The 27,333-nt window shown below is 40.0% G+C and overlaps 2 protein-coding genes across 29 annotated transcripts in view; one reads left to right on the top strand and one right to left on the bottom strand.

Annotated features, from left to right (window-relative positions):
* The window catches only part of ELP4 (elongator acetyltransferase complex subunit 4), a 260,264-nt gene extending 242,226 nt beyond the window's left edge, over positions 1–18,038 (top strand). For 4 of the 6 annotated variants that reach the window (XM_058424532.1, XM_058424531.1, XM_032166350.2 and 1 more), the window contains one exon: positions 15,716–18,038. In XM_058424532.1, the coding sequence (XP_058280515.1) occupies positions 15,716–15,861 (146 nt within the window). In that variant the 3' untranslated portion in view covers positions 15,862–18,038. Of the gene's footprint in view, positions 1–949; positions 1,143–15,715 lie in introns of those variants that run through there. The other 2 variants (XM_058424535.1, XM_058424538.1) reach the window with 2 other exon arrangements.
* Positions 18,039–21,237: 3,199 nt separating this feature from the next.
* Positions 21,238–27,333, bottom strand: part of PAX6 (paired box 6) — a 29,027-nt gene continuing 22,931 nt past the window's right edge. For 19 of the 23 annotated variants that reach the window (XM_032166330.1, XM_032166339.1, XM_032166335.1 and 16 more), the window contains 6 exons: positions 27,017–27,175; positions 26,442–26,524; positions 26,068–26,218; positions 25,854–25,969; positions 23,052–23,202; positions 21,238–22,355 (listed from right to left, as the gene is read on the bottom strand). In XM_032166330.1, coding sequence (XP_032022221.1) covers positions 22,270–22,355; positions 23,052–23,202; positions 25,854–25,969; positions 26,068–26,218; positions 26,442–26,524; positions 27,017–27,175 — 746 coding nt within the window. In that variant the 3' untranslated portion in view covers positions 21,238–22,269. The remainder of the gene's footprint in view (positions 22,356–23,051; positions 23,203–25,853; positions 25,970–26,067; positions 26,219–26,441; positions 26,525–27,016; positions 27,176–27,333) is intronic. The other 4 variants (XM_058424527.1, XM_032166347.2, XM_032166342.2 and 1 more) reach the window with 2 other exon arrangements.

Below are 27,333 nucleotides of genomic sequence, written 5' to 3'. Positions count from 1 at the left end.
TCATTTCCTTTAACTTTATTTCCCATTATTCACAGAGAAGCTTTCTATCTAAGGCTGAGTTGAATTACTGCTTACTTCCCTCTGTGAAGTCACTTCAGCAAAGAGTTACTCTTTGGAGTTAGGTCCTCATCTCTAATCTGTATCCCTCAGCTGAAGCACTTGGTCTTTGGCTGCCCCATCACCACCCTAAGGCACGTAGAAAGAGGGCTCTCGCTTTGCCCAGTCTGTTCACCGAGCTCCTTTTCAAATTGGTGAGGAGGGAGGTTTGTGGAAGGGGGAACTAGATGTATCAAGCGACTCTGTGAAGCCAGTGTAATTTGTAAATTTGCCATAAACTTTTAAGTGAGAGTTGGAGTGGGGGTTTTGAGGGTTAGCATGCTTTCAGAAATCAAAAGGAAAATGGGAGTTTTCATTTCAGAGGGCTCTGATACTTAAGATTTTTTTTTCTAAATTTTACCAAAGCTATTAATTAGCAATTAATCAACATAATTAAAAGATATTAAAGTATTCATGACAATATTGTTATGCTATATACTTACACTTAAATATATAAATAGGCAAAACACACACAACAGCATTTATCAAATAATACTAATTAATATCACCTGGGTGTTAATTTAAATTTGAAGGAAGTGAAATATACACTACGTAGGAGAGTGCACCTCTATCTGTCCATGAAGAGTGACAAGAATCACTGCTGTAATTGATACTTTTCATTCATTATGAAAAGCTTTTATACACTCGGTAGAGAGAAAGCCTCATTTCATTTTCTCAAACCAAAAAGATACTACCTAAATGCCTTTGTATAAAAGCTAATACAACATGACAAAAATAATATTATAGTCCTCAATATACATTGAACTGGTGAAAGAAGTTAGGAACATTTTGACAAAGATAAAGCATAAAATTAATTTTCATGTTATTTTCTTTGTATTCACATTCATACCAGGTAGATTTTGTCAAATACCTATAGTAAAGAAGAACTTGTTCATGCATGCAGAACAAAATAAAAGAAGATTAAAAGCTCCAGGAAATCAGCCTGCTTCAAAAAACCATTAAAGTGTGCCTATCCCTCAAGCTTTACAAATGTGTTAATTGTCGTGTTTCAGTCATGTAAATATGTTTCAGCATAAAGTAACCAAGATTTCCTGTTAGAGAAGCAGCCCTGTCTGGGGGTGTGGGGGTAGGGAGGGACGAAAGAGGACTAAATAACGCACTGTAATGAAACCTGCCTTTGGGCAGCACATGCTTCGGTTCTGAATGCCCAGAAATACTTCGCAGACACTCTAGGCTGCCTAGCAATGGGGATTTTCTAATTCTGGCTAGCTTGACAAAGTAAATACAACTATTGAACATAAGGCAGCTCCTAATAAAAAACAACAATTCCCCCTTGTAAACACCTACATTTGGCCCCATTAAAAATTCTTTCTTCATACCGAGGAACTAGCAGACCCTTAAATGTGGGGGTCTCAAAGTAACTAGAGAGTAGTTGGGAGATTTAATGCTGCCAGGATGTTTTACATTGCCATTTCCACCGAGCACTTCATACCCCATCTCAGGGCTTTGTAGAGTAATGTTCTGCATACACTGTGGGGCATTATGCAAGCAAACACATTGGCTATTATGCTCTGAGGACTCATTTGTGTACAGCCAAAAGGAAATCAACACGTTCATGTATGTGTTAGACACAAATATATATGATTGCCACATTTCGAAGAGGAGTGTTCATCGAAAGCTGCCAAATTTGAAAGTTATTAATATTTAGGGACTGACATTAACATGGTAACTTAGCAATCTGGTGAACTGTCTGATTTCAAAATTCTCTGATTCCTGACTTTTCACATCTTAGAATTTCTCTATTCCATAAGCTGTGTATCAGTCAGACCTCTGCCAATCCTTAAATTGGATAGTGGATCTGCTGCAGTTCTTAAAATCTCTGGATTAACCTCAAATGTGCACACACATTTATCTGCTAACAGTTACTAAGTAGGAGCTTTCAGATTATAGTAAGAAGCAAACATTAGTTTGAATTCTAGCAGACAAACACAAAGATATTGTTACCTTTGCCACTTCTAGAGTAGTTTCCATATAATATACTTTTAAAGAAAAACGAGGATAAAAAGGAATTCTCATATAACTAGTAGTTTGAATATATTTCTGAAAGACTTTTTCAAACTTAACATTCAGATCTAAAAACATTGTTATGTTCCTAAAATATCTTAGTATTCTTAAGCCACCTGAAGGGTAGTACCCAAAATATTGCTCGTTAAATGTCTCCTCACTTATCTTGGGTAGGAAAGGGACTTCCCAGGCAAGGCAGGCTTGAAGAACCTGTTAAAATACTAGTCCATCCAAAGAAAGACCCCAGTTCTCTTCCAGTTACGGCAATAGCAACAGCAGGCACTAGATCTGAAGCATCTCTCAGCTTGGCCTTGCTAAAGCTTCATTCAAATTCTACACACTCTGGAGCTTATATGCTTCTGCCTGTATTGTGTGTTCCAGAGCCACACAAGCCTTGGGTTAAGCAGCAGTTGGAGACCAGCAAAAAGGTTGCCAGTGAGAAACCCAGCTACACAATTAAGGAAAGATGAGTGGAAGGGAGTCAGTTGGGGAGATATCAAGTAACCGATTTAGGCAATGTTGCACAATCAGAGGATCACAGGAATAGTGACCATGTGTGACTTATCCATCCCATTCCTTTATCCCAGACATGATGCTGCTGGGGGAGAGGGGGCTGGTCAGGGAGAAGGCATCTTTCACAGTGTTTTTACTATCCAAGTACAGTTTAACAAATCAAGCTGTGTTATTTCAACTGTTACCTACATGATTTTTTTTTTCAGTTCTACTCATGTCGGAGCATTAATGAGAATAAAATTTACAAAAAAAAAAAAAAAATAGGAGAAACTAAAAGATACTGCTTTCAGTTTGCATAGAAAGTAAAACCAGGCCAAGCATAGTGGCTCACATCTGTAATCTCAACACTTTGGGAGGCCAAGGGAGGAGGATTACTTGAGCCCAGGAGTTTGAGACCAGCCTGGGCAACATAGTAAGACCCCCATCTCTACAAAAAATAGTTGTGTTAGCACATTCCTGTAGTCTCAGTACTCGGGAGGCTGAGGCAGGACAGAGTGAGACCCTGTCAAAAAAAAAAAAAAAAGAAAGGAAGGAAGGAGGGAGGGGGGGACGGAGGGAGGGAGGGAAGGATTGAAGGAAGGAAGGAAGGAAGGAAGGAAGGAAGGAAGGACCATTTTAAGCTTTCCAGGAATAATCTAGTTTGTTCTTTGTCAATGCATAAAATAAGGGAGGAGAATTCTTAAACTTCTGAAACAAAGGAACATTGGGATTGAAAGATGGTGGTATATTTATTGCTGTGTAGCCAAAAGATTCCAAGTCACATTTTAAAAGAATTAAACTCAGCAAACCATCCCCACAACAGTAGAAACTGCTAGAGTTTCTCCTTCATGGACATTTCACACAAGTCTCAACTCCTGTACCTGGAATCTTCTGTTGGGCAGGCACGAGATTAAGAACCACCATTCCCCACAGAAGGAGGGTGAGGGTGAGGGTGAGGTGGGAGTCACTTAGTAGCTAGAATGTTTCTTCAGAATCAGAAGAAAGCAGGATCTAATAGCCAGTACCACCTTTGGGGAAATTCTGTCTCTTGTAGAATATGCATGTTGCAACAATTTTTTTTCTATTATTGCAAATGTCCATGCATGACTTTGTAAGGATATGGGTAAGATGGCCCTGATATTCATAGAAATAAGCTCACATCACTTCCTTGCTACCCCTTGCCCTTAAGAATTAAATCCAAGTCACTTACTACACTTTAGAAACTCTACAAGATCTGACCACTGCGTACCATGCCAGACTTCTCATAGTCACTCCCCTGCTCATTGACTGCTTCAGAAAAGCTGACTTTTTCTCTGCCTTTCAAGCTTGCCAAACTTATTCCCACCTCAGGATTTTTCCATTTTATTCCCTTTGCCTGGGACTTCTTTCTCTGGGTCTTATGAATCCCTTCTCAAAATTTAGGTCTTAGTGGCCGGGCGCGGTGGCTCAAGCCTGTAATCCCAGCACTTTGGGAGGCCAAGGCGGGCGAATCACAAGGTCAGGAGATCAAGACCATCCTGGCTAACACAGTGAAACCCCATCTCTCCTAAAGATACAAAAATTTAGCCGGGCGTGGTGGCTGCGGGCGCCTGTAGTCCCAGCTTCTCAGGAGACTGAGGCAGGAGAATGGCGTGAACCCGGGAGGCAGAGGTTGCAGTGAGCCAAGATTGTGCCACTGCACTCCAGCCTGGGCGACAGAGTGAGACTCCGTCTCTAAAAAAAAAAAAAATTTAGGTCTTAGCTCAGATATACTCTCCAGAAAGGCCTTCACCTACTGAAGTCATACTCTCAGCCAGCATCATATCACCATGTTTTGTTTCCTTAAAAGCACCTCTCACCACCTGGATTATTTTCTTTCTTCTTTTTTTTTTTTTTTTTAGACTAAGTTTTGCTCTGTCACCCAGGCTGGTGTACAGTGGCGGGATCTCAGCTCACTGCAACCTCCACATCCCGGGTTCAAGCGGTTCTCCGATTCTCATGCCTCATTCTCCTGAGTAGCGGGGATTACAGGCATGCACCATGATGCCTGGCTAGTTTTTGCATTTTTGGTAGAGACTGTGTTTCACCATGTTGGCCAGTCTGGTCTCAAACTCCTGACCTTAGGCCTGCCTCGACCTCCCAAAGTGCTGGAATTACAGGCATGAGCAAACGCGCCCGGCCTAAATTATCTTCTTTTTTTTGTTTGCCCTCCTATGTGTTGTCAGTCTCTCCTCGAGTCATCTAAGTATCTATGCATTGTCCCTCCTAATCTTTGGAGTTCTCTGAAAGCAGGTGTCTTGCCTGTCTTGTTCACACTATTTTGTCTCTAGTGCTTAGAAAAGTTCTGGCACACAGAGTGTAAACTGAAGCCAGACTGCCCAAGTTCAAATTCCATTGGAATACACTGAAGTTGCAACCTCACTTCTGCTCTTTTCCCATTGTTTCAAACATGAACACGTGGTCCACAACTAACAGCAAGGGAAGTTTGAAAATGAAGTTTTGATTCAGAATTGTTTTATATTCAAGGGTTCTGCTACTAAAGTAAAATGAGAGAGTAGATATTGGAAAAAAAAATATCAATCTCTGCCATAATTCACTTACTCCCTCTCCAGGCATGAGTGAGGAATCCTACTGGCTAGAAACTGCAAAAATTATCTGCCTTGGCAATCAAAGACTTTAGCCCAGTTTGTAGCACCCACTTCTCTCTGAAAGAAACTCCTTTGTCCATCATCCTGCGTATCCCTCTAGGAAGTTTTTCCTTGTCCGTTATCAACCCTGGCTACAGAAGGTCACCATTGGAGAGTATGCCCTTTGGGGGCTCCACAGTTTTCACGACTCAATTATTGATAGATCAGCTTTGGGGGCCTAGGATTACTGTAGAGGCTGAATAATTATAGGCATTTGGCCAGGCTTGTGGTTTCTTTGGCAATACAGTTTCCTCAGGACTTAGAAGATTTGCAGTCTATTTGCTTCCCTTTGGTTCCACATGCAAGTAATCACAGCCAAAGAGCTTGTCTTACATAGTTCTAGGATTCAGTTGCAAGAAACAGATACCACCTAGTTATTTTATGCAGAGGGAAAGTTTATAGAAGAAAATGGGGAATTAGTGAAATAACTGGAAGGGCTGAAGGATATTGCCATCAAACTGGCCACCAGGGAAGCCACTACCTGTGCCATAGTCAGGCACAGATACCAAGGTAAAGAATTGGGAGACCACCACTGGAGGTATTAATTGGGAGACCACCACTGAAGGTACACATGTATGGGGCTGCACTCTTGGGGTTAGTAAATCCCACTGCCACCATTGCAACTTCTTCTTGACCCTCATGAAGCAAGCAACTGGACACAGAAACAGTGGTTTGGCCTCAACTTCCACAACCGTCTCTCGACTCCCATGAAGCTGTTGGCTAGTCAGTGGAATCCCAACACACAAAAATAAATGGTCTCCACAGCTGTGCTTGCCAGTTGCGGTAGTTAAAACAGCAGTGAGATAGCTCTTGTTTCTGTTCCATTTTTTTTAATCTAGTACAAATGCATCTAATTGGATAAACCTAATGCATACCTTCATAGCCCCTGATGTGTAAGAAGACACACCAGAAGACAAGATACTTCCTGATGGATGCTGAGCACCCATTCCCCTTGTTCATCATGACTGTTACATTGTAAGACTTCAGTCTTAGGCGAGGCATGGTGGCTCACACCTGTAATCCCAGCTGCTCAGGAGGCTGAGGCCAGAGGATTGCTGAGCCCAGGAATTCAAGGCCAGCCTGGGCAACATGGTGAAACCCTATCTTTACAAAAAGTACAAAAATTGGCCAGACATGGTAGCTTGTGCCTGTAGTCCCAGCTACTCAGAGGCTTTGGGAGGATTGCTTGAGCCGAGGAAGTTGAGGCTGCAGTGAGCCGTGATTGTGTCACTGCACTCCAGCATGGGCAACAAAGCGAGACTCTGTCTCAAATTTTTTTAAAAGACTTACATTCTGGCTTCTCTACCCTTATCTCACTCTTTGGTCTTATCAGTAGCTGCCTTGAAGCCATCTAAAATAATAGACTTGAGTGGGAAGGCAATACCCTTAATCTTTTTTCTCTGAGGTGACTCCCATTTTCTGGCCAGCCACTTAACAAAGGTATTTAACGAAGGCTTAGGGGCACAGACATCTGCAAAGATTGTCTGTCTTGGAGTGCAGGTGTAGAAACAGTTGGGTATTTTCAACCCCATGGGGCCCCAGTTGCCAAATTGTTAGTCAGTTTAGGTTGTGGGCTGCAGGTAGTCACTTCCATCTCTTCTTGCAGATTCTATAACTCTAGCCTGAGTTCATCTGTCTTTTATAAATGAATTTGCTTAAAGTGGCAAGAAGCTACCAACACACTAGTGTTCTGAATGTCTGTAATGTTCCACATAGAGCCTCTGATTAGGTGGGAGAAAATTTGCCCTCCAAATTATCACAAGCATAACAAGGCTCACCAGCTTTCTACTTTGCAATACTTGACCTCACTGCCCATCTTCAAGCCGCTAAGCCAACATTCATTTAGGTAGGTGGTAGAACTTCAGTGCTTCGCTTGTCAGGTACCAAACTATATAAACAGAATATAGATTAGGCTGTTATTGCAGAGATCCGAAAACACAGTGGCTTAAGTAATGTAGAAGTTCATGTATCTCTCATAAAGCCCAGTTAGATGACCCAGTACTCTTCTGGTGGCCAGATGGTGTCGAGAGAGCCTGTACCCATTCTATCTTTTTGCTATGCCCTCCTCAGCAAATAGCTTCCGTTTTGTGTCCAGGATGACTGTGTTAGCACCTACCCTGAAGTCCACATTTCAGCAAGTAGGAAGAGGGAAGTTAGATTCATCCCTAACATTCAGAGAGCCTAGAGCAAGAATGCAAATAAAGGACCACGTAATTATTATATGCCTAAATACTGTGAGTTATTAAGCCAACAAACTATTAAATATGTTTTATCTTCCTTCCTTCACACATATACCTCCCTGAAAAGCCAAGTTTAAACTTAGGATCAGGGCTCCACTCCAGAACATGAAACACAGGGAGAATTGGCCTACAGCATGCCTCCTTTCTCTTCCCTCCACTGCCCCCTTACCACACACAAGGGCACATTCACACATGTTTGTGGATGCCCAGCTTGCACATCCAAACTGTACCCCCCACAAATGGCCATCTCCTGGCTACTCCTTGGGCCCCATGTTATACACACAGACAACACAGTCGACCCTTGGGGAATGAACCTGGGGGAGAGACCTGTGCAGGCTTTGTAGTCATTTGGACAGGGAATTCTGAGGTTATGAGTATCTAGAGAATGTTTTATAAAGAAAGGCAGGCTGGACGTGGTAACTGATGCCTGTAATCTCAGCACTTTGGGAGGCCAAGGCAGGCAGATTGCTTGAGCCCAGGAGTTCGAGACCAGCCTGGACAACATAGTGTGACCCCATCTCTACAAAAAAGCTTAACGGCCGGGTGCGATGGTTCACGCCTGTAATCCCAGCACTTTGGGAGGCTGAGGTGGGCGGACCATGAGGTCAGAAGTTCGAGACCAGCCTGGCCAACATGGCAAAATCCCATCTCTACTAAAAATACAAAAATTAGCTGGGCGTGGTAGCACATGCCTATAGTCCCAGCTACTTGGGAGGCTGAGGCAGGAGAATTGCTTGAACCCGGGAGGTGGAGGTTGCAGTGAGCTGAGACCATACCATTGCACTCCAGCCTGGATGACAGAGTGAGACTCCGTCTCAAAGAAATAAAAATTAAAAATTAAAAAAAAATCAATTGGACTTGGTGGCGTGCATCTGCGGTCCCAGCTGTTTAGGAAGAGAAGGTGGGAGGGTGGCTTCAGCCTGAGAGGGGAAGGTGCTGTGATTGCGCCAGTGTACATCAGCCTGGGCAAAAGAGTGAGACCCTATCTCACACCCACAAAAAAAAGAGTATGGGATCTAGAAACACATCTCCTTTAGCCCGGTAATTCCTCACCCTGTAGGATGGGGCATGGCCAAAGGAGGTGTGGATCAGGACCTAGGGCAGGGGCTCTCTTGCCAAGATCTAACAGCAATTTTAAGGGAAAGGATAAGTAGATGGTGCCTCCTCTTTAAGGAGCTCACCCTGAAGTTAACCATAGCACTTCTACTCAAGATGAAGTGACCATAACTTAGTCGCTCAGCCTCTTCTATTGGCAAGGGAAGCTAGGAACTGTGACCCCTGTTCTGGAAGGCTATGTGCCTCACTAATATTTAGAAATTCTTGTACTCTCTGAAAAGGAGAATAGATTTTGGTAGTAAACTGGCAATCTTCGCCACAGACACATGCCTTTTCACAAATCACACTTTTATTTAGACAAGTGAGTTCTTCTCAATCTGCTTTCAGAGGTGAATTTGGAGGCAAGACAATACTGTCAGTTATAATTGACGGTCAAAATAATTGCACACCTGAGCATTTTTCAATGGACAGCCAATGTGCAGTGTTCCAGCACTGAAATTTTGTCTGATTTTCAGATCAAATCAGGAAGGACCCAATGAATATTTTAACATTTAAAGCATATAGTATGATTATGACATTCAATAAAATTCAATTAAGATTAATCATTTTAATCTTAAACCCTGGGCATGAATTGGGCCTTAAATAAAAACTTAAACCTAAAACCTAATCATGTTTAGCAGAATTTGCTCCAGAAATATTCAGCTGCTACCAGATGTACACTTGCCAATCCGAAAAGAGCAAATATTTGGTTCTGGCATTGTTTCCACTGGCCTATTCATATATGACAATAATGCAAAATTCAGCAGATGCATCCTCCACGCTGCAAATCCTAACCAGATGTAGAATAATTACAATATAATATTACATTATAATTAATAATTAGGGAGTAATACAAATATAACAATATAAAATATGATTATATAATAGCATATAACATTGATTTTTTTTTCGCAAGTTGAAACAACACTCTGAAATCTTGTGAAGATATCATAGCAATACTATGATGGTGAACATAGTCTGTCTCCTTCCCTCCATCCTCCTCCTCGTGACCCTGAAAGGAAATCTGTCTTTCCACAAAGGAAGGAGAAATTCTCTGTTTATCCATAGAGCAGGGGAGACTCTGAACACATTGCTTTTATTCCCACCTTCTGGACTAGTGTGGACTAGTGGGGTCCTCAGGTATGCATTTCTTGGTCAGAAACCATGAATGGGGCCCCCGCAGTCAGCTATAGTTCACATACTGAATGAATGCTTCTGGATGGTGATCATTTTGCTGTGGCACTTCTGGAAATTGACATGCCACTAGTTGTCTCCCAATATCCATTTACTCCTCCTTCCATAGTAATAGATTTGTTCAATATTTTTGCACACTTTTAGACATTTCCCAGCCTCCCTTGAAGCTAGATCTGGCCATGTCTTTGTTCTGGGCATGAGTGGAAGTGATGTGTCCAACTTTCAGGTCTTGCCTTCTTGGCCCCTTTCTTCTCACAAGCTAAGAGCTAGCAAGAGCATCAGCCTTGCAGCCAGAAGTGGAACCCGTTGTTGAGAATGGTAGACCAGTCCTTCCCACTCTGAATTGCTTACTTCTGGACTGTAAAATGGGAAAGGAATAAACTACCTTTTATAAGCCATTTTTGGAAGAGGGTAGGAGTGTCTCTGTATTATAGCTACTTAGCCTGTACTCTAATTCATTCCCTACCACTTGGAGCAGTTCAGAATACAGACTGTGGCTGCAGAGATGAGTATATCATCCTGCAGTGAGTGCGTCACAGCTGAAAGCCTGCAGTGGAATAGGATGGCGTGCCTTTTGAGCATTTGTTTCCTCCCCATTATATAAAGGGGGGATATGCTTTTAAAACTCGAGTGGGAAAGCTTCATCTTCTGACATTTCCTTTATTAGTTATTTTGCCAGCAGTGAAGACATGTGCAAAATACAGGTTTTAAAAATAAAATGGACCCTAAATTGCCTCCTTAATACAGCCATGCATATATACACTGGCCCAGAAGCCAGGCATCTTACATACCCCATTTTCACTCCTGCCTTACTCAGTATGAGGGAAAGTATTCAGACTTTTAAAATCTCAGAAGCAGGGACTGCAGTTGCACTTTCCTTTATATGTCTGTAAGGAGCCGCAGTAGAGAGTAATTATACTAAATACTCAGATTCCAGGCAGACTGAGACCTGGTGGCTAAGTCTGATGTGCTGTTGCTATTGTTTATATTTGTTCATTATATTTGTAGATTCATTTCCTTGACCTAATAAACTCACTTGTTTTTATCTTGTTGTACCATATGTACTTTTATGAACCACCTCAGATCCTTTTTTGAAGCAAGAAGAGATAAATAAATTAGTGTAGAACTTGATAGTTCACAAAACACTTATACATCTCATTTTATTCTGACAAGAGTCTTATGAGGGAAGAATCATTCCCCCATGACAGATGAGCACACTGAGGCTTAGCCAGCTGAATTGACTTTTCTGAGGTCACATGGCAAGTGAGTGACGGAGGCAGGTATCAGACTGTCACTCTCTGCCTCTGTGTCCAGTGCCCACAAGTCCTGGCCACCTCTGTTAAGGGACCAATGTAGAACCTGTGTGTTCTAAGGTATTTATAAGTTGTTGTTTTTTGTTTTTGTTTGTTTGTTTGTTTTTTGAGACAGTTACTAAAGTTTTAAAGGTTTTTTTGTAGAGATAAGGTCTCACTGTATTTTATTGTCCAGGCTGGTCTTGAACTCCCAGACTCCCACTTCGGCCTCCCAGAGTGTGGGGATTACAGGTGTGAGCTACCCTGTGCCTGGCAAGTTTTCATTTAAATTGGCAATTAGGAGTCTTCTGAAATATTAATGCTTATTTCTGTGATCCTGAGCAATACAAATTGTGACTTTTCAGGAAATGTCAGAAATGTTTAAAAGGTTTAAAATAAATCTTTAGTCATCTGCTAAGGGTTAAAGTATGCTACATCAGTTGTTTTCAGAAAACAAACAGTGCCTGATGGTTTGGTCTTGGCAAAATGTGAAAAATATAAACTGATTAAACTTATTTTAATGAGTATTTACCTGCAATTTGTCTCAAATCCAGGTGTAATCTAGATTCATTATCTTGCCCCTTCTGTCTGGGAACTGTGAGTGCTGAGCACAGGCCTGGCAGGCTGGGAGAAAAGGAATTAGGAAGGGAACTGTTGAGCCAGGAATTCCAATCTTATGTGTCTATGGGATCAGTTTAGCCGCTGACTCAGAAGGAACAAAATATAGACAGTGGCTAAGCCCAAGAAAGAGAAGGAGAGGCAAGTAGAGGGGAAAGAATCTCAACATCCGGCTCTCCTCGGTACCTCTTGGAGCCTCAGAGCAAATCACTTCTGCTGCTGCTGCTGCCTTATTATGACCCTGGGCTTCCATGGGCCTAAGGGTGCCTTTTGGCAGGAGTCTCCATAATCTGCCAGAGTGTTTTGCTAGCCTCACTGTTTCCCTCCTTGCAGCATTGATCCAGTGGCATTACAGCAAATCACCCTGGCCTGTGCAGGAACCTTGGAAGTTGTCACACCTTTCCAAGATCCATTTGCCTACACAGAAATCATTGTTTTAGACAAGGCATTAATGGAAAAAGTAGGCAGGCAGCCAGCCAACCAGCTATCCATCTCCTGCATCACACAGTCTCTTCCTTCCAGAATCTGAGAAAAGAAAATCAAGTGGAAAAATTTCAGCTCAAGAAGTAAGATATGGTTTTGGTTTTGGCCCTTGCTTCAGAACCCCAGGTATAAAATGAGAAATATGAATACCTTGATTTGGTTTTCAAGGTTGAGAATAATATGATTTTTTTGTGGTCTGATTTTTCTTTAAACCGTTACTCAGTGAATCCTCAATGTCTAAAAGTTTATATACCCTACAGCGCTGTAGTTTTAAGTCTAAAGGAGGTCACCATGCTATGCAGAGTATCTTGCAGCATTTTTTTCAGAAGACAGATCTGGGATACAGCAGCATCTGAACATTTACATGTCAAGTGTGTAAATGCTTTGGAAGCCTCAAAGGAAAAAGCCCTGACACACCTGGCAAGCCTGGAACCTGATCGCTCGTTCTTCCTCGCTGTTTCACATCGCACTGACATGGCGCACAGGGGGAGGCTCAGAAAGAAAGAAAACAAAATCCACTGCTTGAGAATTTAGATTGCATAGTAAGCTCATTCAAGTAATAATCAACAAAAGCAGGCAAAATCACACATAGATTCACATATTTCCAAGAGCCATCCTTGGGCTTTTTCAAAGGACATGAATATATAACTAGCTTTACAATGTAGCATTTGGTTAAAAGCAGTTAATCATATTACTCCTAAATTTTTATGCTCAAAGTCTCACACGAATGATATTTGACTTTACTTCAAAGCCATTCAACCTGAAAGATTTCCAAGCAGGTCACATGTCACTTTTAGCTACTTTTGCTCTGAAGAGCTTTCAGCCAACTGCCTCACATTCATTGCCTAGAAAAGCAGAGGCTGAGAAATGCTGAGCCAGTACACAAGCAAATAGGTAGGCTCCTGAAATAAATTGTATTATGCTTGTTCTAAATAAAGCACGCAAGTTTTCTCATTTAGATTATCAGAGCAGTATGACCCATTAACTAAATGCATCATGTAATCGTAAAGATGTATTGGTTCTCCTGTTAAGCAAATCTCCATTCTTCATGTCAGAATCCAGTTTATTACTTCAGACCCAGCCCAGATCCCAACCCCATAAAGCTTTTTCATGTTTTCCTTCCCCAACTGTGATTTCTGGTTTGTGTCTGCCTTTCTTGTATACATAACTTGGAGTGTTCCCTGTGAGGGTTACCTGTGTGCTTGCCTTATTCATGTTACTGGATGGTAAGGAAATGAATGTGGAAGGTACTCTATTGACATAACCTTTCAGGATCCCTTGCTTCAAGTGGATTCTAAATATTTGTTGACGCCACTTGATTTACCAAACAGCCTAATCACCATCTGACATCATTTGTCAGGTCCCAGCCAAAAGTATATACATACACGTTTCTTTATGGTAATTTTTTTTTAGATAACCTTCAGATTATGCACATATTCTGGTCATTTTTCTTTTGCTCATTAGCAATAACAACAAGATCTTAAACATTAAAACTGAGACATACAATTAAAGGTTTCTTTCCCTCCTGCTTCCTCACATGGACACTGATAGAATTAACCCTACACAGACATTTGTAACCCCAAACTTTAGAACCACACCTGCCTTTTGGATTCGTGAGCCTTTTTTTTTTTTTTTTTTTTTTTTTTTTGACAGAGTCTTGCTCTGTTGCCAGACTGGAGTGCTGTGGCACGATCTCGGTTCACTGCATCCTCTGACTCCCTGGTTCAAGCAATTCTCCTGCCTCAGCCTCCCTGGTAGCTGGGATTACAGGCATGCACCACCACACCCAGCTAATTTTTGTACTTTTAATAGAGACGGGGTTTCACCATGTTGGCCAGGATGGTCTCCATCTCCTGACCTCGTGATCCGCCTGCCTCAGCTTCCCAAAGTGCTGGGATTACAGAAATGAGCCAGTGTGCCTGGCCGATTCCTGAGCCTTTCATGCCTTTGTTTCTGCCTGAAATCTTTCCTGGAACAAACTAGAGCATAAAGAAATGAAAGAATTGCTTAAAACAAAGAAACAAATATGTCTTTATTTGTGCTTTTTTTTATCATTCAAGAAATAGACATTTAATTGCTTAATAAGTAACAGGCTGGGTCCCATGGATACTAAGAAATAGTTCTGTATGGATATTACTGTATGACTGTTACAGCTTTTCTTGACCCCCTTGACCTTTCTGACATCTTCGTTGATCATGCATTTGTATAATAGTATCTTTTATCCTAGATATATTTGTATTAAAAATAAGTACAGGCAGGTTGAAATCAAGGAAGAATATTTTTTCCTAAATTATTTTTAGTTTTAAAATATTTTGATCATGTGCACACAGCTTGTGTTTACATGACAATAAAAAGCCTTTATTCAAGAAAGAAACTAACTGGAGCATATGCTTGTGGACCACAATATTTTGACCAAAAAAAGATGGTTCTCCCCTTTTTCATCTGTTTCCCCCCCCCCATATTGAAGGGAGTTTTCCAAATGAAGGGTTTCAGCTAGGTTGTCTCCAGGTCAGTTCTCCTCTAGAAGGCTGTGTGCAGTCATCAGTGTGGAGCCCTGTGCTGCCTTATCTTTAGCCTCCCACACCACTTTGTGTCTCACACAACAGATATGTTCCTTTAAGTTTGGATTTTTATGAAATTTTGCGAGCTGGGATCATGGAGAGTTAAATGAATTTGATATTCTTCTGAAAACAGAAAAATGTTCTTTTGAAATATGGATATTTCTCCCTAATTACAGTAACTTCTGTAATTGTGGTCAGTTGCTGGGGTCAGTTTAAATCAGCCTGTATCTGCAGAAAAACAGTTGGGATGGGCGGGGTTGGGAGGGTGTTCAGAGCAACACTATACTTTTGAAAACATGACCCAACATTATGCATAGAAACAAACTTACCAAGACCCGTAATAGATGCTATGGCTGACTTACCTGAACATATGAAAAAATTGCCCCTCCGGTTGGTATCATTTTTTTATGTTGTCAATATTTCTGTGAAAATTTTAAGTTCCTAGAGAAAAGTATAACCTTGAAAAAGAATCGTCAGGTCAACTAATAGACAAAGACAAACAAGTATTCATGGGAATCTATAATTGCTGAAAAGCTACATTTGACCTTAAAAATTGCATGTTGGAGCTCTGGCAAAATAAAACAAAGCCAAGAAGAAAAAAGACACCTGCCGTTATTTATGCGATATTTCCAACGTTGCTGTTATTTATGTGTTTACGTGTGTTCACTTCTACCTAATGAGAAAAGATCTTAATACATTTTGGTTTGGACACTGAAAATGTTCCACTAAAATTCCTGGTACAGTTTCTGTGATGGCTGTAATTTGTAAAATCCAGTAGGAACAGGAGGTGATTATACTGGAATTCAGTCTGAAGAATTGTTTTAGCAGGAATTTTATATGCAAGACTAAATGCTGATCAACAGAGCATAATATTATATTCTGAAATATGCTAGCCAAAGCAAAATTAATTTTTTTTCTTCTTTTTTTTCTTCTCCTGAAATCTTCTGCCATAGCGACTGCATTTGCCTCCAGACTTGTCAGACACAGTGAGCCGCTCAAGCAAAATGGATCTGGCAGAATCCGCCAAGCGGCTGGGCCCAGGCTGTGGCATGATGGCCGGAGGCAAGAAGCACCTGGACTTCTAGGGATTCCTCCTTAGTCGTTGCATGCAGAATTCTATGACACTCTAATTATGATTGCTAATAGCTTATGTAAATATTTTTCTTAACAATTTGACCCTCCACTCCTTGAAAAACACAGGATTATAAAATGGAGCCACCATTTCTCATTTTTTAACTTTTTACAGAAATAGCACAGCAGAAATACTTTTAAATTTTTCCTTCATGCTATAGAGAAAATAATTTTATTTTTAAATAAATGCCAAAAAATGTCAAAATCTCAAGATGCCTGACAGTGGTCATTCGTGTGTGTACTAAGGCATTTAGTGTCATGGTAAAGTGCATGTCACAGCAGGTAGCATACAAAACATGATGAAATTCAAGATTGTATATGAAAACATACTTTCTCTTTATTACAGAAACAGTCACTTGCCACCAAAAATGCTAAGTTTTTTAATGAAAATGTGTTTACTAATATATAAAATAAATTTGCATTTATGTATCCAGTTATTAAATTGATAAAGACAAAATAATATTTTGGGATTTAGACTCCACTAGAGATAATTAGTCTACCATAGTAGTTATTAAATATAAAGAACTTGAGTGATAGGAAACATAGAAAAAAGAAGTGGATGGTCTCTAGTTTAGTAATCCTAAACAATTGAAGTCAGTACTATGAAATTATGTCAACAGGCATCATTCAGGATTGAAATTTAAACTGACAGCTACATTAATGCTAGGATACCAGGAGAAAAACATATACTGGGGCTTGTTGAGAGATTTTATAGAACATAGGTCTGAGACAGTGAAAAAATGAAACTAACTCAGATTTCCATTGCATCACATAAACCTTTTGTTAATTATGAACATTGGTTGAGTGTGTAAATTTCTAACCATGTACACATGTCTTTGGGGGGGTATAGCATATTGAACCAGTTTTCATATGAAACACTAGGTGTTTTAATTATAATTCTATATTCTCAAAGCTTTTGACAGATAATGGGTAAAAAATGAAAGTTAAAAAGTAACTTGCATATTTAACAGTCTTGAGATTTTTTAAAAGGTGTTTAACATCCATTGGGAGAAACTGAATTTCCAAAATACATTTTCAAATGTATTTAATATTTTGAAGCAGTTATAACTAGCATTTTTAAGCAGCTTGCTTTTAATATACCACAAATTATACTTTACTTGTTCTTGACAACATTGTAGAAAACAAAGACTAGGTTTTTAAAACTGTCTAACCAATATGATGAATGTCAGTCACTTAAAAAAACCCACTGTAGCATAAACACATACTGTATACAGCTTTTATTCAGAATTAGAATAATTGAATCAATGACAGTGATTTGCCAGGATGTCAAATCTCTCCATCATATCCTGTCACTACGAGTTTATTTTTTGTGATCAAAATCAAAAAGACAACTATTTTGTCACCCGCTATTTCATTAGTACTAAAAATCAGGTTTCTTATTCTATTTTTTTAGAATGTCTGGTTTATTTTTTTCATTTCTTTTAATTCTAAAGACACAGATTCTTCCCCATTTTCTTTTCAAAATAAAGTTTCAGAATTGATCTGTCAGTTAAAATTAAAGGGCTTTATATTAAGCAAAGGTGCTTTTAAATTTTAAAGCAACTTCAAAAAATTGATTTAGTCCATAGATAATAAATAATGTTGTGCGGATACTCCACAAAAGCTCTGCTATGTCCTTTGAAAGCATTATGAACATTCTGAATAAATTCAAATGAGTATTTTAGTCAGGTTATTATTTTAATAACTGTAACCTTTTTCTTACCGTGTTGATTCATTTTATACAACACACAATGGAACAATTACATAGCATTTGACTCGCTGAAAAAGAGATGTGAGGTCATCAGATATGTAAATTGCTTGTCAAAATACTTAATAGGTCATTGATTTACTTCCCTGGCTACCATGTCTATAAAATTAACAGCCAATTACTTGTTAATATATGCTTTGCAAATAGATAAATACTATAAAAATTGAATATGCCTATTTGAACCCTTATTTTAAATATAAAAGAAACTTTTCAAACTCAGTAAAAGTGCATTTTGAATAATAAGAGTACCTGGGCTTTCCAAAAATCATATCCAAGTGGCTTTGTTTTTCTAATTCACTGGGCTGGCTTTGTAAAAATAAGCTACTGGAGAGGGGTGTATATTTTTGTCTTCCTCTGATAAAAACCCACTCTGAAAATGTGTTTTCCTTTCTTCTGGAAACATTATTTGTTACTCATTATGTTAATAACTTACTACATAAACATATCTCTCTTCAATAATGCTACCTTAGGTATAGACACCATTTTGATACATTATGAAATATGCACTCCATTAACAGATTTTTTTTAATTATCAGCTTGACTCAAAGATACAAATACTTAAGAACAATGCCAAACATAGTATCTGAAATGATATCTTTTAAGTGTTTCTAGTATATGAACTTCAAAACCCTATATGGTATTCATTTCTTACACTAGATTTGCCTTTAACATGAGATAAATATTTTGACTACTGCAGTTTGCTCAGGTGCTCGGGTTCTAAGACTTTTTGAATTTCCTTTTAGTAGCCACTATACAGTATCTACTTTTCTCTTCCATTTATTCCTTATGTCCACCTCCAGGATCTTTAAATACTAACAGCAGACAAAATAAAACTACTTTAGAAGGAAGCGACACTCTGCAATCAATTCCCTGTCCATCTTTTAACAAATCAGACACACATAGGCACACAAAAGGAGAGTGGGGGGACCCCCCTATTCATTTGTTTAAGCCCATTATTAATGTCATTTCTAAGACAGCATGTTACTGCTTTCCAAAGATAGTCACCATTAACATTATTGAAATAGGCAGTACTAACCCTAAGTACTTACACTTTGAACTTTAAAACTGAGAAGTTGAGTCATTCAGTACCAAGCCAAAACACAGAAAAACAAAAAAGCAGATGAGGTTTATTCTTGAGAAATGAAAAAGAGAAGAATATATATTTGGCCTTGGTGAGCCAAACATACAGAGAAGAACAGGCTTTTTTAAATCTTACTAATAGGAGAGGCCCAGAGTAAAAAGAAATAAGCAAAAGAATATAGACACAATCCTAAGATGACATTCACAGAACAAAGCTGAATCTTCAAATAATACTGTATGAGTGAATCTTAGGAAACCTAGTGATGATAAAAAGTAAGAAGAAATGGCTGTGCGCTGTAGCAAGAAACCAGTTGTTTACCATTTAACGGTTAGGAAGCATAGCTTTGGGGGAAAAATATTGTGGAAATTCATTGCAGTAAAATGCATTTTTTTACTTAGAGCAGTTTGAACGTTTATTACTTAAAACATTCAGCTCTTACTCTATTCACCTGGTTTTCCCAAGTCAGTCAAGGTTGGAGAAAAATTTTAGACTTTTAGTCCTGGGATTCTACTGAAGTCTTCACAGGTAATCTCCATCCTGGAAGAAGGTGTCAAAACATCCCTGCAGATACCCCATTGATAAATATATAAATATATGTATCGTTAAATAAATAATAAACAAAAATAAATTATTTCAACAATGAGTAAAAGGCCAACTCCCAGGCACTGCTACCACACAGTGCCTGCCATGCTGTCCCCAAGAGAGTGCCTGGAGCTCTGTTTGGAAGGACAGCTCATGTCCCTAGGGTGTGGGCAGAAGGCAAGGCAGCCGTTCCCATCCTGCTGGACCAGAGGGCTTCTGCAGCTGAGCAGCCACTTCTTCAGACTATACCAGACTGTGCCACTTTGCCCTGGCAATCCTGACCTTTAGAGCACACATATACGTGCCCAAGTGCACACATACAGATCCTCCGCTCCCACATCACTCCTTTTCTCCCATTCCCACCTCTTGCACCTGGCGTGCCACACCCAGGTCTCCAAAGTCTCTGCTCTCTACACAACAGAACCGTGGGCCGGAACTGGCTGCCTGACCGTGGTGGAAATTATAGCCAGTGAGAAGGAAGAAGTAAGCCAGCCAGCAGCTGTGGCATGCACTCCCACATAGCCCTTCTCTGACAGTTCCCTCAGCACACGGCCCTAAGGGAATATAGGCTGCAAAATGTCAGGAGGTAGAAATGTCTGCACCGGCAATTGTACCAACAGTGCATATGTGTGTGCACTCCCCTGCAGAAATGTGCCGCTGTGCAGTGCAGGCTGACACTGAACAGAACTACATGCACACATACAAAAACTGCAACTTAGGAAGGTGTCTCCAAATGTGCAGCAACTGGTGGAATAAAATTATTATTATATTTCATGCTGGAGCGATGAATCTCAATTACCTGTTCACAAGTAATTCCTTAACTAAAAAACAGTAGATATTGAACAAGAAGGTCATGTTTAAATCCTTCCATTAATTTCTACATTTCTGATCATTTGCTTTTGGGGATTTTTTTAAAGCAGAGTATAATTCAGTGGAAATGTGTCTTTGTCCCCAGAGGTTTCTGCATGTGCAAGCATTTTAATCTAGACTGCCAGAACCCCCAGGCTTTTTACTGAAGTTTGCAGAGGAAGACTTATCTGTATTGACTTATATGTTGCACAGAACAAATAAAAGTCTCAGACAGGCCTTTTTTACCCAACAAAGGCTTATTTTTTTCCATCCTTTGCTTGGGCTCAAGCACTCCTGCCCTGCGTGCCTCCACTTTAAACATGATCAGATCTGTGCTTCATTGCAAATAACAACTGACCAACAATGGGCCCTGCTTCATAGATTTGGGAATGTTTGGCTTAAGCTGCCAATGACTGAAGGCCTTTAATTCCCACCGGCCAGTCACAGTCTGCTTTGTTGTTGTCTGTTGATGTGTCTGTGCTCATTATTCCTTGACATGCAACATCCCCCCTCCACCCTCCAACCATCCACAACCGCACAGAAAGCAAGATTCAAATGGGAACAGCTGTAGTGGTTCAATGGGAAATGATGCCTCTTGTGCAAAGGGGAGGGAGACAGAAAAGGGAGAGGGCCTATTTGAAAAAGGCAACAGCTTTCAGAAAGTCTCCTTTAAGAAATCTACTTTTGAATATACTTCAGCGAAATCATTGTTGAAATAGGCTGACAATGGAAACCTGCCCAGATTGAAAATGCCAGTCCTAATTCAAAAAGCAATTCCTAGCTAATCGCTTGTTGCATTTTTAAATTATTTCTAGACTTTGAGCTTTTGAATTGAATGGCTAACTGGGAAATGTTACCATTTTGTATATATGTTGTGGGTATAAATGGGCACAGATCTACACCCAGCTATAAGTGGAATTTTTTTCTAACACATTTTTGATTTATGGTATCTATAAGGATTATTTTTTTAAGATCGTCAGGATGTAAAACAGAGTGTGTATGAAAGTAACCATTGGTTTAGAATGTTGATCTAACATGGAAATAAAATTTGTAACACCACACTATAAGGTTAAAAAGAAAACTGTGTAATAAAGGAAATACAAAGGCTTTGGCATGGTTTTTTACAATCAACAATGGTTAATTTTGATATGTAGTTGTGAACAACTTCAAAACACTTAAGTTTAAAACTCTTGCAAGCACTTTTAATTGATTAGGAATGAACTCTAGATGCACAAAATGATTGGACCGTGAACAGTAATACAACTATATCTAAGAACAATTAACTTTTGCTGGCCAAAAAAGAAACGTATGATTGCATGAAAATGTGTATAAAACATCTATAGAGTATTCTTGTCAAATATAAATGAAATTAACTTTATTATAGAAATCATTCTGAGGATTTCTAGGGAAGACAAATACTTACATTTTGACATAAAACAAATTGGATTATATCGAAGACACACTCTACCTTTTAGCTATCAACTTTTTTTCTTCCTTGAATTTATATCTTACCCTTTTTTGCACATAAACTTCATCTGTTAACAACCTTTGGAAAACCAACAGATATTTCTGACATAAATCTAGTGCATGTTGTTCCAGGTTTAATTATATGCAAAGGAATGATACAAACTTGGAACATCAGTCCATAAACTATGAACAGATGGGTAGAAGTATTCGATATATCTTGATAAAACTCTTAAATTCGTGGCAAAGCTTGTTGATCATGGTTTTCTTTTTAAAAAAAAAAAAAAAAACAACTTCATGACCAACACAGATCAAACATCCATCCAGTCTACATTGTTCTTTTTTTCATTATAACATACAAATGCCCATTTACAAATAATACACCAAAATGAATAAAAGTTTGGATACCAAAATGAAGATTTGTTCCAACTGATATCGTGCCTTCTGTATACAAAGGTCCTCGTTTCAAGTCCATTCCTTCCCCAGTGGTACAATACAGGACACAGTTGTAGAACTGAAGCGCCTCTAACAGCCATTTTTCTTTCTTTCCTGAAAGCTCAACTGTTGTGTCCCCATAGTCACTGACTGAATTAACACAATATTTCCTTTCTTTTTTTTTTTTTTTTTTTTTTTTACTGTAATCTTGGCCAGTATTGAGACATATCAGGTTCACTTCCGGGAACTTGAACTGGAACTGACACACCAGGGGAAATGAGTCCTAGAAGTGGATGAAAGAAATAGCCATGTAGATATTCCCTTTGAGAAACAGACATGGAATACAAATTTATAGGTTTACAAAAAAACTAATACTTTCTAACATTTTTTACTGTATTAAAAAAACTTCAATTGTTACAAATAAAAGTAGCACCTTCAGAAACTAGACGACATGTTTATATATACCTACTGGATCCCAAGTACCCCCCACCCCAATCCAAAAGAAAAGAAAAAAATCCTCTGTTTGTTTGCATGTTTGGAACTTTTACAATAAAGCTGTCTCTGGAAAACCAGTGTGTCACTTTTTATTTCCAGCAAAAGGTCTAGAGGAGCTATGAGGGCAAGAAGCATTTCAACAAGCACGCACCTACAGCTCAGTGGGCCCCCTACTGAGCTTCGTCTAATAATCTGTCCTCAGAAAACTTGCAGTCTCAGGCCTTGTCTTCATACCAACTTTTGTGACCAAATTCAGGAAAAACAATTTTAGTTTTTGTCTATATGGTGTAAAGTTACTAATTAGCTTAACTGAATTTCTCTTTTCAATCCCCATCCCCCAGGGACAAGGACAGCAAAGAGTTAAACACGCCCTCCCACAAGACCAGGAGATTCTGTTTGGGTAAACTTCTAGTGAAGAGAGATCACCTGGCAAAAGAAACTGTACAGGCCACCTCTGTGCAGCCTGCAGAAAGCAGTGGCTCACCTGTTGAAGTGGTGCCCGAGGTGCCCATTGGCTGACTGTTCATGTGTGTCTGCATATGTGGGGGGGTGTAGGTATCATAACTCCGCCCATTCACCGAAGGGCTGGTGGGCAGCATGCAGGAGTATGAGGAGGTCTGGCTGGGGACTGGGGGCTGTGAGGAGAGAGGCAAACCTGTGGTTACTGAGGAGCACATCACACAGCCACAGCCCCAGGCTCCCTCCTCCCGAGGAACTCTGCCAACAAGTCTGATCATTAACGATGCCTTCACGTGAAGTACTGGAATTCCATATGCGAAATCTAAGATTGGGCCTCGAGCTAGTCCTTCCACTGGCCACAGCTAGAAGAAAGTTGCCTATGTATCGAGCCTCTAAAGCACTGTAGGTTCTGACAACTGTCCAGCTAGATGGTTGCCACTATCCATAAATTAATAGAATTTTTGTCTCTAACCTCTGCTGGCATCTTTGAAGAACCTATAGCATGAGGACCTTCATCAAAATACATCCCCTCTCCCTGCAAATCTGGATTTATTTGGGAATCCTGTGACCCCCAAAGCCCATATCTCAAGCTTTGGGACAGACAGCAGTGGGAGGAGCTCTCAGTAAAGTATGGTTCAGGGACCTTGGGAACATTTCACTCATGGGATTAAAGATTCTTTGAAGAAGCAGATCTGTAATGACCCCAAGTTAAAGTGCTCAGAAGCGTTAGTAAATATAACCACCCCCATCCTGAGAATTAACTACGACTTCCTAATAGACCCAAACCCCAGATTGAGTTAGTAAATGTAACCCACCTCCATCCTGAGAATTAACCATGACTTCCTAACAGACCCAAAAGCCCAGACTGACTTATAACTAGAAAACTGTTGCTACCCTCGAACTGTTCGGAATGGCAGCACTGAGGAGATAAATCTTTCTCCCAACAAAATGCCTCATGAGCTCTCATGGTACTATGCCATGGCAGCAAACTTGGGATGAATTAAAAGAAGTGTGTTGGGAACAAGCAGGTCAGATGATAGTACAGTATACTATCTTTCTCTTCTCTGCAAACTGGAGAAATGTTTAATTTCCAAAATCCGTACGCTCAGAGAGGGAAGCACATCAGAGAAGGTCCAGAGGAAGACACCATTTGTAAAATGATGATTTTGGGTCAAGAGAATGAATTAATGGATAGACAAATGGGCTCACTCACTCCAAAATTCAAAGAGTAGTTTTCTCTGAAGAGTAAAGTTATTGATCATTTTGATTTTCTTTATGCTTAATGAATGCATGTACTTTTTGAATTATACAAATTACATAATTTTTAAAAGTCAATGTTTGAAATAGATTGATTCCCCACACCGGTCTGTATGTGGAAACAGCCCTAATATAATTGCAGCATCTACTTGTTTGTCTTATTATTTTCTTACATACACATTTTGCTATCTTCACAGAAACCTGGATGTTGTTACAATATATGAAACTGAACAAGACACTCTGTGGCCTTATTAAAGTCAGATGATGAATGCTAACATCAAGTTCAAAGAGGCAAACAGGCCTTGAGGGCCCTGCCAGAAATTCAGCTTGCATTTGTTTCTAATTCCTGCAATGACTTCCTCTAGGCAACCTGACTTCTGGAAAAATCCAACGCAGTTATAGCAACACCAACTAATGGGCTGTTAATCCCTTAATTTACATCAATTGCACTATGGCCAATAATATCCAGATGCAGTAGAAATAAACATGTGAATAAATCCTCTGAAGTTGCTTATCTAGCTGCTCCTATATTAGTCTGAAGACTGTGAAACATTTATTTTGCTGTTATTTGGATTTGAAATCCAGCAAAAAATGTTCAGTGGAGAATAAACAATCAGCGTAACCCCAGAACTGTTTCCAGCTGAGGCTCATGCTGGCCAATATCATACCATCTAATATCTCTAATTGTTGCACAAACAGGAGTTCTAGGAAAACCACTGGGAAAGGCCTACCAGAAGATGGACATCTTTCCTATCAAGAATCCATCCAGCAACAAAGGTCTAGTACAAACCATCTGCCTTATCCAACTTATATCATAAAGGGTGAACCTAGTGCAGAACCTCTAAATGTAGGGGCTAATAGATATTTGGGACAGAACTAAGAGGAGAGGTAGGCTGTCATACCAAGTGAATAGCATCAAGCTTCCCAGGCAGCTAGGAGGGCCACAAACTCGTCACACCATTCACAGCAAAGACACACTAAATTTCCAGCAAATACCTGCTATGCCTTTTCTTATTGTAGATACAGACAGAAAACTAGCGTTCTCATTATATTATGTATATCTCACCATGTAAATATGAATCCCATTTCCAATCCTTTTTTTTCTTTCTCACTAGTTTATCACATATACCCTAAGTAATGCCCCAAATGCATGCACAGATTATATATTTAGCATACAAACACATTAATATAAACGCAAATTTTAAACTACTAATCTCCTGCTATCTGATAATGTGCCAGCATTATTTCCACTTTCTAGTGCAAGGCTCCCTGGTACCCAAAACATGCCCCACCACCACCCAACATTATCAAGGTAACAGTATAATAAAAGGCAGATCAACTTGACAAAACTGGACAGATTTTTATTACTAATTTTTTTAGGGCATGAATTAATGAGTCAATCACTTAAAAGTGATGGGATTGACTGTCTCCGGCTTGACTGGTCAAGCCAATCACTGTAGTGCGAAAAGCTGTCAAGGGTGCAGACACAGCCAATGAGGTCTGCAGGCCCTGAGCCACTCCTCACTTCTCTGGGGCCTGGATTATGCAGGCCACCACCAGCCGCACTTACTTGCATAGGCAGGTTATTTGCCATGGTGAAGCTGGGCATAGGCGGCAGAGCGCTGTAGGTGTTTGTGAGGGCTGTGTCTGTTCGGCCCAACATGGAGCCAGATGTGAAGGAGGAAACTGAGGGCAAGAGAAATGACAGTAGTCAGGGTGAGAGTCAGAGCCCGGAGCAAACAGGTTTAAAGACATTGATTCGTAGTATTAGTATTTCAAATTACCAGGTGTGGTGGGTTGTGGAATTGGTTGGTAGACACTGGTGCTGAAACTACTGCTGATAGGAATATGACTAGGTGTGTTGCTGGCCTGTCTTCTCTGATTCCTCAGTTTTTCTTCTCTTCTCCATTTGGCCCTTCGATTAGAAAACCATACCTGGAAATCAGGTGGGACAGGTTAGCACTGTGTCTATGTCGAGCCCAGCCCCACCTTGGCACCTCCACTGCTGCCCTCCCCACACCCATGGCAGCAGAGCATTTAGCAGACTGAACCTGTTATTAGTCCTATAAATAAATAGTGCTCTGTACAAGCACCTCTGTCTCTAGGAAAGACAAATGGTATGAATCACAAAGTGTGAAACTGCACAGTCTCTCGGTACCTGTATTCTTGCTTCAGGTAGATCTATTTTGGCTGCTAGTCTTTCTCGGGCAAACACATCTGGATAATGGGTTCTCTCAAACTCTGAAAGAGTAAGTTGATTTTCCATATTGTGCCAGAACGACACAAAATATGTTGACCAAACTGTGGATCAAGCTGGTTCCCACCTCCCCACTCCCATTACCTCCGCCAATTCCCTTTAAAATGCTTCTAGTGTTGACTGTACTTGGAAGAACTTTCCCACCAGAACCAAGTTAAATTTTCTTTGGAATGACATTCAGTGACCTTTCTGTGGCCTGAAATAGCCAAATCATCATTTTTCCTTATAAGTCAGACATTTAGTCTTTGAATTACTGGTAGATGACACGAAGAAACACACACACACACACACACCACACACACACACACCACACACACACACACACACTGAAAAGACGCCCAGAGAAATAAAAAGACAGAAAAAAGAAATCTTTTCATTCCTCTATGCAAAGGGCCCTGGCTAAATTTAGCTCTTTGTACTGAAGATGTGGCATTTACTTTGATTTACTGCTTCTCTACTTTGAAAAACTCTATCACCTTTCTCCAGGGCCTCAATTTGCTCCTGGGTAAAGGATGTTCTATTTCTTTGCAGCTTCCGCTTCAGCTGAAGTCGCATTTGAGCCTCATCTGAATCTTCTCCGTTGGAGCTGATGGAGTTGGTATTCTCTCCCCCTCCTTCCTGTTGCTGGCAGCCATCTGGAACAAAAAGAATAGGACGGTAAGAGAAATTTGGAATAACTTGGCACCTCCAAAAGGGGCCTGGTGTAGTCTTAAACTCCAAGAGCATTATATCCCGACAGCCTCACTAAAACATTCCCAAGGTAACTGTCGGCCTTCTTTTAAAAAAATACATT

The sequence above is a fragment of the Hylobates moloch genome, unplaced genomic scaffold (genome assembly GCF_009828535.3).
Source record: "Hylobates moloch isolate HMO894 unplaced genomic scaffold, HMol_V3 SCAFFOLD_11, whole genome shotgun sequence".
Classification (NCBI taxonomy): domain Eukaryota; kingdom Metazoa; phylum Chordata; class Mammalia; order Primates; family Hylobatidae; genus Hylobates; species Hylobates moloch.
The sequence above is the reverse complement of the archived record's forward strand: the minus strand, read 5'-3'. Positions and strand labels throughout refer to the sequence as shown.